Below are 12,872 nucleotides of genomic sequence, written 5' to 3' on the forward strand. Positions count from 1 at the left end.
TTCCAGGGAATAGGACCGGGGAATCTGCATTTTATTCAGGCAGTGCTTCTAAGGCACACAAAAAGCGTATGAGCTAGAGCATTAACCAGCTTTAATAGTATGAGTCTCTTAATTAGATTAACACTTTAAATGATCTCTTTGGCTGTCGAGTGCAGGATCACCAGAAGTGGGTAAAGGTATCTAAAATAGCTAATGGCATCACTCATTCCAGAGCAGGGAAAGCGGCCCAGACCGCCCTCGCGCTGGCACGCCCCCTGCCGGCCTTCCGCAGTCTCGTCCTGACTCCGGCCGCAGCAGCTCACTGCGACTGCGCGCCCCGAGGCCCCTGGAGCCTCCTTTGGGTGTGGCTGCCGCGCAGATCCAGACCGGAAGCGGAAGTGAGGTCGAGTTAGCCTAAGGCGCTTCGCCCGCTGCTCCCGCCCCCACCCCCTATCGCGACCGACTCTCAGACGCGCCGGAAGCGGAAGTTACCAGGAGGTGGGGGAGTTGTTGGGAAAGTGTCGAGCTTATTTTCGGGCTTCCTGAGTAACGCGGGCTTGTGAAACAGCCAGTCCGTCCGCACGCCTCAAACCGGTTACCGGCCCGGAGCCCTCTCCTGAGCGGTGTGGTCCTCGGGGCTCCGACTGTTTCCCCAGGGTCCTTGTGACCCGTTAGTTGCGGGAGTCTCCTGCCCCTTCCCTGGAGTGAGGCCCCGTCCGGCTTCCCGGTGTCCCCGCAGACCCCCGCCATGGGCAACACGAGCAGCGAGCGGGCCGCGCTGGAGCGGCAGGGCGGCCACAAGACGCCGCGGAGGGACAGCTCCGGGGGCGCCAAGGACGGGGACAGGCCCAAGATCCTGATGGACAGCCCCGAGGACGCCGACCTCTTCCACCCCGAGGAAATCAAGGTGAGGGGGTGGGGGAATCCGGCTCCCCTTGATTAATGTTGAGGGGAGAAACCCCCTATTAGATTCCCCGCCACGTCCTCTCAGAAACTTCGTAAGCGGGAGGGAGGAGATACTTAATTCTGTTCACTTAAAAGCCAGATGGCCCTGTAAGAGCCCTCTTCGCAGTCCAGGAACCTGTGTCTAATTACCGAAGAGAAAGTCACCCCGAGGGAGGAGGAACTAACTTCGTTTAACATCATTAAGGAGAAAGCAGCTCTGGGACAGCGTTTCAAATTCTTAATTAATTAAGATCGTTGAGCTAGCAGCAGGTGAGCCCCGGTCGCTGCTTTCCCCTTAGGTATAATTAGTTTCACAGCCTTGAGAGATCTTTCCTCACCTTTACGGAGACGGGCCCTTTTTGTCGGAGCTGGTTTTGCAGTTTATTGTCGATTTTGGAGGGAACCCAGCGCACACGTGCAAGCTGAAAACAGAGTTACCCAGCTGACTGCAGTTGCCAGACGCGTTTAGTTCTCCCTGAACTTGTGGTTCCCCCGGCTTCTTTAGAGCAGACTCAGAAAAGGAATTGGACTTCTGGAGGTCAGTAGGTGAGTGAAGTGTCAGTCTGAAAAGGGGGCAGCCAGCTGCTACTCAACCTTCTCTCTCCTCTCGTGTAAAAATATGACATATTTTAAACAGACCAAAGCAGACATTTTTAAAAACATTTTTTAATGTTTACTTTTGAGAGAGAGAGAGAGAGAGAGAGAGAGAGAGAGAGTGAGTGAGTGGGGGAGTAGCAGAGAGAGGGAGACAGAATCCGAAGCAGGCTCCAGGCTTTGAGCTGTCAGCACAGAGCCTGATGTGGGCTCGAACCCACGAACTGTGAATCATGACCTGAGCCGAAGTCGGACGCTCAACTGACTGAGCCACCCAGGCGCCCCAAAGCAGACATTTTTGCAGACCACATTTGGACATCCTAACTGTAGTCTGCTTTCATTCATCAAAACTTTAAAGATGAGCTTTGACTCCTGGTTCAGCCATATTCCTGCAAACTGCCTGATGGGGTGTGGTGTTTCCAGCTGCAGGGCCCAGTCCAAGGACACTTAGTGGTTCTGGCAGCTGAAAAGTATGTGGTATAGCCTAAAAAAGGAAGAACGGATCCCTTAAGGACAGGGCAACAGAGCAGGCTTGGGAAAAATGGGGTCTCCCCAGGCCCAGCATGCTCTCTGTTAGTATCCAGTTGCGTATTCATCATCATTGCCCATTGGGCTAGTTGCCTGGCGACTCGTTCCACCTTTACTCATATTTTTTTCTCAGATGTTGGGCTAGGTGATCACATTATTTTAAATCCTCACTTGGATCTTGACTTTGAGTCCAACTCGAAAGAGCCTGCTCTTCCTGGGCGTTAAGTCCTGTGATTTGCACTTGCTTTCTGAAATTGTGCATTCCCGAGGAGCTGTGTGCAAAGTGAACTTTGAAATCCTGGTTCTCCAAAGACTTGACATCCCTTCCCCCAGAAATCATCGCGACCCAAGGACGGCTGTTTAAGACACCACAAGAACCAAACTCCTTTCTTCAAGGAGTAACTTGTTGTTCTGCTGCTGCTGCAAAGCTCCTATAAGAAATATTTAGCATACAGAGGATCTGTGGAGAATGATTTTAAATAGTGTCCATTATCATTTTCTGAAACGTTACTGAGATGATGTAGCAGAGACGCTGAATTGAATGCCCTAGACCCCTAAAAATGTCATGGATTATTTTAGTACACTAGTTCACCATTTTGGCCATGGTTATCACTTCCTCATTGGCGAGTGATTTTCCAGTCTGTTATTCTTTAATCTTTAGATCTTGTTAAATCTTACAGAATGCAGGCTTATTTAAGATAAGCTCCAGTCAGTATTCGAAATGAAGATATTAGAAACTTGCTCAATGGCACCTTTTTTTTTTTTTTTTAAAGAAATTATGGCGCTTTTTTTTTTTTTTTAATTATTTATTTTGAGAGAAAGTGCAAGTCGAGGAGGGACTGAGAGAGGAGAGAGTGAGAATCCTAAGCAGGCTCCGAGCTGTCAGCACAGAGCCCAACACAGGGCTTGAACCCACAAACCATGAGATCGTAGAGCCTGAGCCAAAGTTGGACGCTCAACCAACTGAGCCACCCAGGTGCCCCTGCTCAGTGACACCTTTAAAGGTCTCTCCCAGCCTGGAACTCCTGCTCTTTTAATGTCTTTGGCTTCTGACTAGGAAATGTGTAAAAGGATCTAAAACCACATATATTTCAACCAGAGTTGGCTGTGTTTATTTCTCCCTTATTTTGGAATACCTCAGTTATACATTACTTCCCGTGCCTGAAGTTATTGTTTGCCGTAAGGAGGGTCAGTCTTTGTCTTACCTTTTTCTCCCCGGTGCCTGGATAGCACTTTGTGAATATTTTTTCCCTTAGAATCTGGATTTGTGAGCTTCAAGTTGACAGCTCTGGAATTGTCTCTAATAAATTTTCACATACTTCGAATCTTGTTAATTCAGGGAAGAAAATGACATTTGTCAAGCTAGTCTTGAATTCATTGTACCCGCTTCCAAGTGAGTTCTATAGTTTCTCCTAAAATTTTGATGTAGATCTCTTTAAAAACAATATTAACAGCTTGTAATTATTAAGTACTTACTACATGTCAGACATTAATGCAGAGCATTTTACACGGACTGTCTCAGTCTTTCACAACAACCTTAAGAAATAGTTGTTTTTGTTATTTTAATCTTGCAGTGGGGAAACCAAGGCAGAGCTGTTAGTTAATGAGTTTGAAAATGAACCTAAGTAGTCATCACTGCCTCTTTTTTAGAAGACTAGACAGGGTAACTGTGTGTTGCAGGGAGCCCACTGATGGCTTCCTGTCCCTGAGTAAACTGTTCCCTTTCTAGGCTCCAGAGAAGGAAGAATTCCTGGCTTGGCAGCATGATCTGGAAGTGAATGATAAAGCCCCTGCCCAGGCTCGGCCAACAGTATTTCGATGGACAGGAGGCGGAAAGGAAGTTTACTTATCCGGGTCCTTCAACAACTGGAGTAAACTTCCCCTCACGAGAAGGTAATTGCCTGGGCAATATTCACATATTTGTCTTAATCCAGGGATAGATACTCTGGTTTCTAACTGGTTTCTACAGAGGAATAGAAAAGGATGTTTTTATAAAATGGATGCTGAATGGAAAATAATCTTGCTTAATGATTCACAGGGTTCAAATCTCATACCCAGTTAGACTCTAGGTTTAGAGCACACTTAGGAGAAAACACTTCTCAGTTATGAGTATCTCACAGACATCTTTGACTTCGGATAGGTTTGCTTAGGCAAGACTTCTTCCTCAGAATGAGAAATCTATTTCTAGTGCAGTGGAGAGAGAGCACTGGGCTGGGAATCTTCAAGCCCAGAATTTGGGTCCATGTTGACTAAGCTAACCTGTTGGTAACACCTGAGCCTCAGTGTTCCTGACTATAAGAAGGGAACATTAGACAGAAAATCTCTGAAGTTCCTTCTAAACTTTGACACTCTTTGTATTGCCTTTGTTTGGAAGGTACCTGTTATTTAGGCATCATTAGCAAGACCATGGTAAAACCCTTGATCAGGAATCCTAGCACTGACTTCTGTCTCAAATAGTCAGTGAAAAACCATCTTCACTAGTGAGTACTCTTGATGAAACAAAAGGAGAAATTGTGCCCTGCTGGGTGTGGCCTGATCACGGTCACAGGCCGCCTGCTTTTCCACTGGTAATGTGGGTATAGGAGAGGGACACTCAGCACAGTTAGAGTCATTTCAAGCAAAAAGCATTCCTGGAACCTTGTTTTAGATGTTAAGCAAGCTTCTTTAGAGACCTGTTTGTGGTTCTTGGGAAACTGATCCCGTCTCCTGCCCAAGGCAGACTGACAGTAAAACTCGGCAGCGTGCAGTTTATCTTGAGTTGCTGTCCTCTTTGGCCTCCCAGATGCCAAGTGGTATTTTGCGGGCAAGTTGAAAAGGACGAATGCCTGTTTGTTGACCTTTTGATGGTAGGAATGTGGATTCCTGGCATTTGACCAAAGTGAGTCCTTAAGGAAACCTCTTGCAATGCTGCTTTCTTACGGCTTTTCTAGACTGAGGTCATTATACTGAATTGCCTACAGTGGTTAAAAATGCTTATTCTTTTGCAGCTAAACTCTTTACACACAAAGGTTTGGTTTCGTCCCATGGCCAGTTTTGTAAGTAAGCTTAAGTGGGCAGCTCACCCAGCTGAAATCCTCTGCTTCCTTTTTCGTTGCAGCCACAATAACTTTGTAGCCATCCTGGACCTGCCTGAAGGAGAGCATCAGTACAAGTTCTTTGTGGATGGTCAGTGGACACATGACCCTTCTGAGGTACTCTTCCTCCTGCCCTTGGTCCTCTGACTGCCTTCACAATCCTAACAGCTCACTTTCCTCTACCAATTGTTGCCAGGTCTCCTCGTCCTGCTGGTAAAAGTCTCTGTGTGTGGCTTAGCTAGATGGCAGTGTTAATTGTCAGACTTATGGGCAAACTTGATGGAGATGAGCAGGTTGGCCAGCCAGGAGATGAGACCTTCCAGCCAGGAATTCTAAATCCTCTAAAGAATAACTCCAGAGACCTTCCACGTTATGATTTCTGCCTGTCTGTCTCTTCCCAGCCAATAGTAACCAGCCAGCTTGGCACAGTTAACAACATCATTCAAGTGAAGAAAACTGACTTTGAAGTATTTGATGCTTTAATGGTGGATTCCCAAAAGTGCTCCGATGTGTCTGGTATGAACACAGTTACTTTATACCACGTGTGTGCAGGTGGGGCTGTGCAGTCTAGAAATAGTCCTGTTTCTCTTGCCTCTCACTCTTGAGCTTGAGCTGCCCTGTCATGTGGATGTTTGTAGCTCCCTAAAGAGCCACAAAAGTGATTCCTAACTCTGTCAGGTCAGGTTGTTGAAATCTAGCCCCAAGGGAGCTGTAAGGCATTTTTTTGGTCATCTCCAGTATTCAGTAGGCCTGCTTAGCCACAGAGAGCAGATGGTGGAAGCAGAACCAGAGCTTGATCTCGTGCCAGGGGCAGGGCCAAGAGGCCCTGGGAAGTTGCACTGGGTCAGTGATGAGCCAGCTCGGGGGGAGCCTGCCAGTTCCCTGCCTACTGACGACCCTGTCAGGAGAGTCTCAGCCTGACAGGTGATAAATGGACACTTCAGTGATCTGGGCCGTCAGTTATATGGCATATTAGCACCTTGCCAGAATCCCTTTGTGGGGAGAAAGGCTAACCACAGGAAACCGGCTAACTGCACAACCTGCTCGGTACCATCCTTAAAGAACTTTGCAAGAGTCAGCCAGGCCTCAAGCTTTCAATTAATTGCTTTTCATCCAAACCCACAGGAAGCAACGTAATACATACAATTCAGGGGCAGTGATGTTTTGTAATCTAAGGCATCAGTGCCAACTCCACTGCCCCTTTTTGCAGGAGTGTAAACAATTCCTTGGACCCCTGTGGGAGGCAGTGAAAAGATTGTCCAGGATGGGACCTGATAGTCTAAGAAGACAGGTTCCGTGCAGTTTGCAGGATGATTCTTCATTGTCAGCTGGCTGGGCCTGGAGCTTCTGCCCCCATGATCTCTTACTCTTATCAGCTCAGAAACCACAGTGGTAAATTGACCATGGCGGGCTTGCTGTGGCTGAAAAGCCAGCTTGTTGAGCAGGAGTTGGAAATCCCAAAATAGTGTTCTTCTTTCTGGATAGCTAACAAATCTTGTAGAGAAGCCATTTATTTCTTTGTCAGATAGGTGGGAATAGGAGGATGGAGAAAATGCCCAAGTATTCCCCACTTACTGATAAATGTAACTTTAGGCCACATACCAAAGCTTTTTAGTCAAGTTTCTGCAGCATAGACCACCTGGGGAAAGAAAACTGGCCCCTAACTGTTGGTAAACCAACATCAGGCTCTCCATAGACCTCATATTTAGATACTCATTTTCTTAAAATATGTATTTACTCCTATTGGCTCAGTTTTCTACGCTTGTTTTTCTCCATTTCCTGCTGTCATATGGTTGGGGCATACGAAGTGAGCCTGTACCCTAGAAAGTGATGTTGAGGGAATTGGCAGAGCGGGGGCACATCAGGTTTAATCTTCCGCCCAAGGATTGGGCGGCCAGGACCCATCCTACGTGTCCTTTGACAACAGCTCTGTCCTTTCCAGCTGGCCAGACATCACTAAGTGAGCTACCTCTGACCTTATGAAATGCTGCACTTCCAGAAGCTTCTTTTTTTTAAAAAAAATTTTTGTTTTTAATGTTTATTTATTTTTGAGACAGAGAGAGAGCGTGAATGGGGGAGGGTCAGAGAGAGAGGGAGACACAGAATCTGAAGCAGGCTCCAGGCTCTGAGCTGTCAGCACAGAGCCCGACGCAGGGCTCGAACTCACGGACCGTGAGAACATGACCTGAGCCGAAGTTGGATGCTTAACCGACTGAGCCACCCAGGCACCCCTCCAGAAGCTTCTTAATATCTGTATAATCAAGACAAGCAAGCGTTTGAAAGGAACCTGAGAGTGGTGGAGTCAAGGAGCCTGTAGAGATTAGATTTATCAATTTTTTATTTTTGGTTTTCGTTTTGAAATGTGCCAATGCCTCATATAACTTGTTTTCACCACTGTGTCTATAAACAGGCTGCTCTATCTTCCATTTTATTCTGGCTGGTGGTGCTCAGACCTTGGGCTTAGCTGCTTAAGCCTCGCTTGAAGCCCTGAGCGTCTTTGCGGTATTTGCCAGCCCAGCCCAAGGCGAGCAGCATTGTTCTGCAGGGCATGTCAGGTTAGGTTACTGAGAGCAGCTTCCTTGTTAGTCTGACCCAGAATCACCAGCTTTGCCACCACCGCTATCTGCTGCCAGGGCATCTGAGTTCATGCTGAATTTTATGCCAGTCACCCAAATTCCAGAAGAGTTTTCTCATTGCCTCTACTCTTCACCCTTGGGGCCTATATATATTCTTCAAGGGAATATAAATCTGTGTTGAGGGGACGAGGAAAACTGAACGGTGCCATAAATTCAGTGAGACTGCTCCTAGACCTCATAATTTTCAAAGTAAATGTCCTGTCACCGTCTCCCGACAGAGCTGTCCAGCTCCCCACCAGGACCCTACCATCAGGAACCCTATGTCTCAAAACCAGAAGAACGGTTTAAGGCACCACCCATTCTCCCTCCACATCTGCTCCAGGTCATCCTGAACAAGGACACGGGGATTTCTGTGAGTACACAGGCGTCTGTCCAGACCATCCTCCACCGTCCTGTTGTGCTGCTCCCCTTTCCAACTGCCTCTCAGAAGCGGTTGGGAAAAAGGTTTCAGTGTTGCCCGTTGGTGTTAACTGCCAGGGTCCCCCTCTGGTGTGGGAACGGGCTACCGGTGAGATGTTCCAGAGTGTGGGTGCTGCTCTCCCGTTGCACAAAGCCTTTCTGAACTTGTTTGCCTAGTGCTTCACTCTTGCCTCAACCTAAGCCCCATTCCTTGTGAAACATGATGAGAAATCTGTAACCATTCCTTGTCGGTAAGCTACTTAGTGGAACTCCTCCTCTGGCCCCCAGACTTCAGTATCTACTCTTAATCACCAAATTGTTTTCAGAAATGTCAGTGCTCTCGGATTAAAACTTGGGAGATCTGGCTGACACACATTTTCTCTGGGAAATTGATATTATTCGTAAAAAGAAGTATGTGTCCTCCAGGATCCTGAAGAGCACCCCATTATTACCTTGTTAAGTTTCCATTCCGTTTCACTAAACATGCGCAGCACAGCCCTAATTCTTGGGAATCTGAGTGTTCTTGTGCTTTGTCCAAGCCACCCCATGAAAGTCCCATGTTTATGAGGTGATAAAGCAGCCATGCTGCTTGTGGACTCCACATACAAGTGGGTACACGTATGCTACGATGAAGAGCCAAAAGCATCCGTGTGCAGGCGTCTCCCGCAGCGGTTGTGGTTTGCCCTGGGACATGGTTTCCCAGGCACCGGGTGGCCTCCCCTCCGTCCCCCCACAGTTATCCATTTCATTCTTCATGCTTTCTGAATCCTACAGACATGAGCTTGCAGCCCACTGCTCGGGAATGTTTAGTATAGATTTATCTTCCCACTCTCTCTAAAAGTGTATTCATTGGACGGCTCTCTCTTCTTCTCTTTCAATAAGAAGATAGCCGTGGCCCACTAGAGGCCAAGGTAAAGCCTGACTGGAGACACACACCAGTGCATCCAACAGGCATGCAGGGAGCTCCCCTTAGACCATAAAGCATGACCCCCTCACCTCACCTGTCAGATCAGTCTTTCACTACCCAACTTAAGCAGAAAGGGGCATGAGAGCCTGCCTCCTTTCCATTGATAGCTGGTGCTGTGAAATAAAGGGAGAATCTTCTTGATTTCCAAGTTCTAAATGCTCATGTCTGCTTTTGTTTCTCCAACAGTGTGATCCAGCTTTGCTCCCCGAGCCCAACCACGTCATGTTGAACCACCTTTATGCACTCTCTATCAAGGTAATGACACTTCTGTTGCTGGTAGAGCTGTGTTTCTCAAAGTGTGCTGTGAGGCCCCCTAGCAATAGAATTACTTGGAGTGCTTATCTAAAGGGCAGCTCCTGGGGCCTGGTGCAGATCCACAGGCTCGGGTTCTGAAGGCAGAACAAGAGTGTTTTTATTAAGCCCTCTTGATGCTTCACACACACACACACACACACACACACACTAAAGTTTGAGCTCTTGACTTGGTACCACCTTTGATCATTTCCACCCTCTTCCTCAGGATGGAGTGATGGTGCTCAGCGCGACCCACCGGTACAAGAAAAAGTATGTCACCACCTTGCTATACAAGCCCATATGAAGAGCTGGGAGCCAGCGGTGGGCTCCAGGGAACAGTGTGTACCACCAGGCTCCACGCGTGCATGCTTTCCACTAGAGGGAACGGACTGTAAATTTCTCATTTCACACTCTTTATAAGACATTTCATCCCCACCGTAGTCCTGCTTGAAGGTTTGTTCCAGGCACGGCAGCTCCCAAAGCGCCTCGGTCTATAACAGTCCTCTTGGCAACCCTGTGGCTGTGAGCCTTGGGGCTCACCGAGGCCAAGGACAGTGAGGGAAAGCAGAGGGTCTGCTGCCCCCACACCACAGTGCATGAGGACAGGTGCAGTTCTGAACTGGTCGTGGAGATTCTTCTTCAGCCAGAAATGAACACTAGCCACTCTGCTGGGAAAATCTAAGAAGCAGGGTCTGAGGCCACGCAAAATTTCTAATCATATGGGCATTTTTAAGACCATCAGTTTGTCCCTGTTGAGGCCTGGCTGTGGAGGCAACAGCAGGTACCTGTCCTCTGAAATCAAAGCAATAGATGGTCGCCTGTTCTCTGCTCCAGGGAGATATAATTTCTGTAGAAATTAGAACCTGTCTGATTTCCAGATGAAGTTGTACAATTGTTTCTTCTGCTTTTGTGCACTAAGTATTTTTGTTTTAAACCAGAGGTGGCTGAGTCTCTGGCCTTAGGGCAATTTTTAAATCACCCCAACTAGAATATAGATCATGCGAACTGTATTCAGCAATAATCTGTTCTTAGAACAGACTTTGAAAACTGCTGCCGGATTTCTCCATTAAGCTGGATGATCCTATGGACTGACCACTGTTAGCTGGAAGGTTGTCCAGCTTTTTACTCTAATCGCAATGAAGGGACAGTATTACCATGAAAACTTGGGAGGAGCACCCTACCCTATGCCAACTTGCTCAGGACCTCTGTCTTAGCGACGAAGGCTGTAGCAGTTGCTGTCGTTTATTCTGGGAGGAACTTAGAACTTGACAGCAGCCTTCTAAATTCATGTCGAGAAGACATTCTTTGGACCAAAGCAAACCTCTTCACACTCGGCGTGGTTTCCGGGGAGATGCTGCAGACGTGCCCATTAGTGCAGGTTCCTGTCCTCAAGTCAGCAGAAGCTATGGTTCTGCCCTGTGTTCTTGCTGGGAGACGGAGGAACAAGCTCCCTCGTTGCCAGTATTTATTTGGTAAACCTGAGTCTGGGATACCCTTTTTTGTTGTTACTGCTTTCCAAACACTGAATTATTGTCACCTTGACGTACAGGTTTCAATAAAGCTTTGTAAAGATAACGGGACGCAGGCTTGGAGGAAGCTTTGATTTTACTCAGTCATTTGGAGAAAAGACTGGAACGCTTCCGAGGTTTACTCGGTGAGGTGCTTTTCAATCTTTGTCACGTCTTGCGCTCATTGAAAATGGTACCATCCTCGTGGTACTCTGGGGTGAGTGACAGGGCGGCTCTGGCTGCCCCCAGGACTGAGGACCATTCCCTTGACCTACGGGTTTTGCACGCAGAATTTGGAAGGCTGTTAAGAAGCCTGTAAAACTGAGTTCCTTTGAGCCACTCAGTTTTGAGGGGAGACTGAGGAGAGGCAACAGTGAAGGTTCCCAGTTTGGGCAGGTTGATGGCATCTCCAGGTCAAAGGTCTTGCCACCTCTTGCTTATCAGTGAGCACCACCACAGGAGCCTGGGATCTGGACACCCTTGGAAGACGCCAGGACATTCTGGAATCAGCGTTCTCATCAGCTAAAAGGAGCTCTGTTTGCTCTGCCAAACAAGATGGAAGATTACAGATGACATTGTAATAAGCCTTTCCTTCCCAAGTGCCAGGAAGTATTTAAATAAATGTATGAGAAAAGGGAACTTCTAGGTCATTTGGTTTACTTGAGGTGGAGAGTGGCCTAGAAAGCACTCCTACCTGGGTAACTGGCTGTCTCACCCTGAAAATCCAAGTGATGTGGGAACTCTAGATTTTGGGGACTATAGGGATTTTAAGTAGACTGTGGAAACATGCAAAAATCCTCTTTCCAAAACTGGATAAAGTACTTTCAAAATACAATGGAAAAAATTTACCTAAGCTCAAAAGTATAAAAGCGATCTATTCAAGCACCAGAAAAGAAACTTGGTGAGCTGTGAGCACAGGCCCTATGCCCTGGTGGGGACTGAGGGAGGGTGCTGGTGGGGGCCCTGCATGAGTTGGCCCAGGAGGGCACTGCCCTTTCTGTGAGAGGGATTAGAGAATCTGGCTGCTAGCCTGAGTCAGAGTCAGAGCTCAGAGGAAGCCATCAGCCCCAGGCCACAGGGGGAAACAGTAAGAACTTAAAAATCCACTGTAAAAACTAATTGGGAACCAGTAAACCCTGTGAGATCTCTCTGCAGCCCAGAGGCCACAGGAGACCCCCCAAGAGAGACCACCACTGTGGTGGAAGGATGCAGGCATAGCCACTCCATGGGACCAAGGTATCCACATTCTCTACAGCAGTTTGTGTATCTAAAAGACTTCCATTTTCTTTAAAAGGCAACACAAAGGAAGTCTCCTATGGTTCAAAAGACTGCTCACAGACCCAAGTGAAATCCTCAATACCCAAGAAGCTAGAGGTAAGGGAAATTATTTCATGGATGTGAAATCACAGGGTCAGAGGAGACCCCAGATCACAGAGGCAAAGCCAAATGTAGAAGTGAAGTGTCCTATGACCGAGGCAGGCAATGCTTTATTAGCATTCCCGTTACGGGTGAGGACTGGTTATATGGTTAAAGCTTAACCCAAATTGCTTTTGAGTGAAGATGTATTTTTCCTCCCGGAAATCTATGTACAAGTGAAATTTATAGAGCCAAAGGTAAGGCCTTTAAATTACTAACATGTAAGTAAAATGGTATGGGTCATTAGAATCGTATGTCAAAATACAGAAACCAGAGATTAAAGGACCCAGGCAAAGCCCTTTCCTTCCTCCAGCTTTGCTTATGGGTGTAAATAATGTAAGGGAAGTCAGTAGCACTCCGAAACCAGGTCAAACCCTGACTTCACATTAAAGTTGGCCATTCTCCCACTGTCCCCTCCCTAATGAGATTAGGGATGTTGATCCAGTTCAGTTGCTGACTAGCTGTATGACCTTGGGCAGATCACATGGCCTCTCTTAGCTTGACTTCCTCTCCTGAAAAATGAGAGGGATTG

At 47.3% G+C, this 12,872-nt stretch overlaps 1 protein-coding gene across 1 annotated transcript; it reads left to right on the plus strand.

Moving 5' to 3' along the window:
* Positions 1–390: 390 nt before the first annotated feature.
* PRKAB1 (protein kinase AMP-activated non-catalytic subunit beta 1) lies at positions 391–11,563 on the plus strand. Its single transcript, XM_043557744.1, has 7 exons — positions 391–886; positions 3,776–3,939; positions 5,144–5,237; positions 5,522–5,636; positions 7,975–8,108; positions 9,309–9,377; positions 9,643–11,563. Exons 1-7 carry the CDS (start codon positions 728–730, stop codon positions 9,718–9,720), a joined length of 813 nt encoding a protein of 270 aa, XP_043413679.1. The 5' UTR covers positions 391–727; the 3' UTR covers positions 9,721–11,563.
* The last annotated feature ends 1,309 nt before the right edge of the window (positions 11,564–12,872 follow it).

The sequence above is a fragment of the Prionailurus bengalensis genome, chromosome D3 (assembly GCF_016509475.1).
Source record: "Prionailurus bengalensis isolate Pbe53 chromosome D3, Fcat_Pben_1.1_paternal_pri, whole genome shotgun sequence".
Taxonomy (NCBI): Eukaryota; Metazoa; Chordata; class Mammalia; order Carnivora; family Felidae; genus Prionailurus; species Prionailurus bengalensis.

What these genes read in the sequence shown, in the direction of transcription:
- PRKAB1 (XM_043557744.1), top strand. Translation starts at nt 728, where the DNA reads ATGGGCAACACGAGCAGCGAGCGGGCCGCGCTGGAGCGGCAGGGCGGC. An exon ending in TCCACCCCGAGGAAATCAAG is followed by an intron (nt 887 to 3,775) that starts GTGAGGGGGTGG and finishes TTCCCTTTCTAG; the next exon opens with GCTCCAGAGAAGGAAGAATT. An exon ending in AAACTTCCCCTCACGAGAAG is followed by an intron (nt 3,940 to 5,143) that starts GTAATTGCCTGG and finishes TTTTCGTTGCAG; the next exon opens with CCACAATAACTTTGTAGCCA.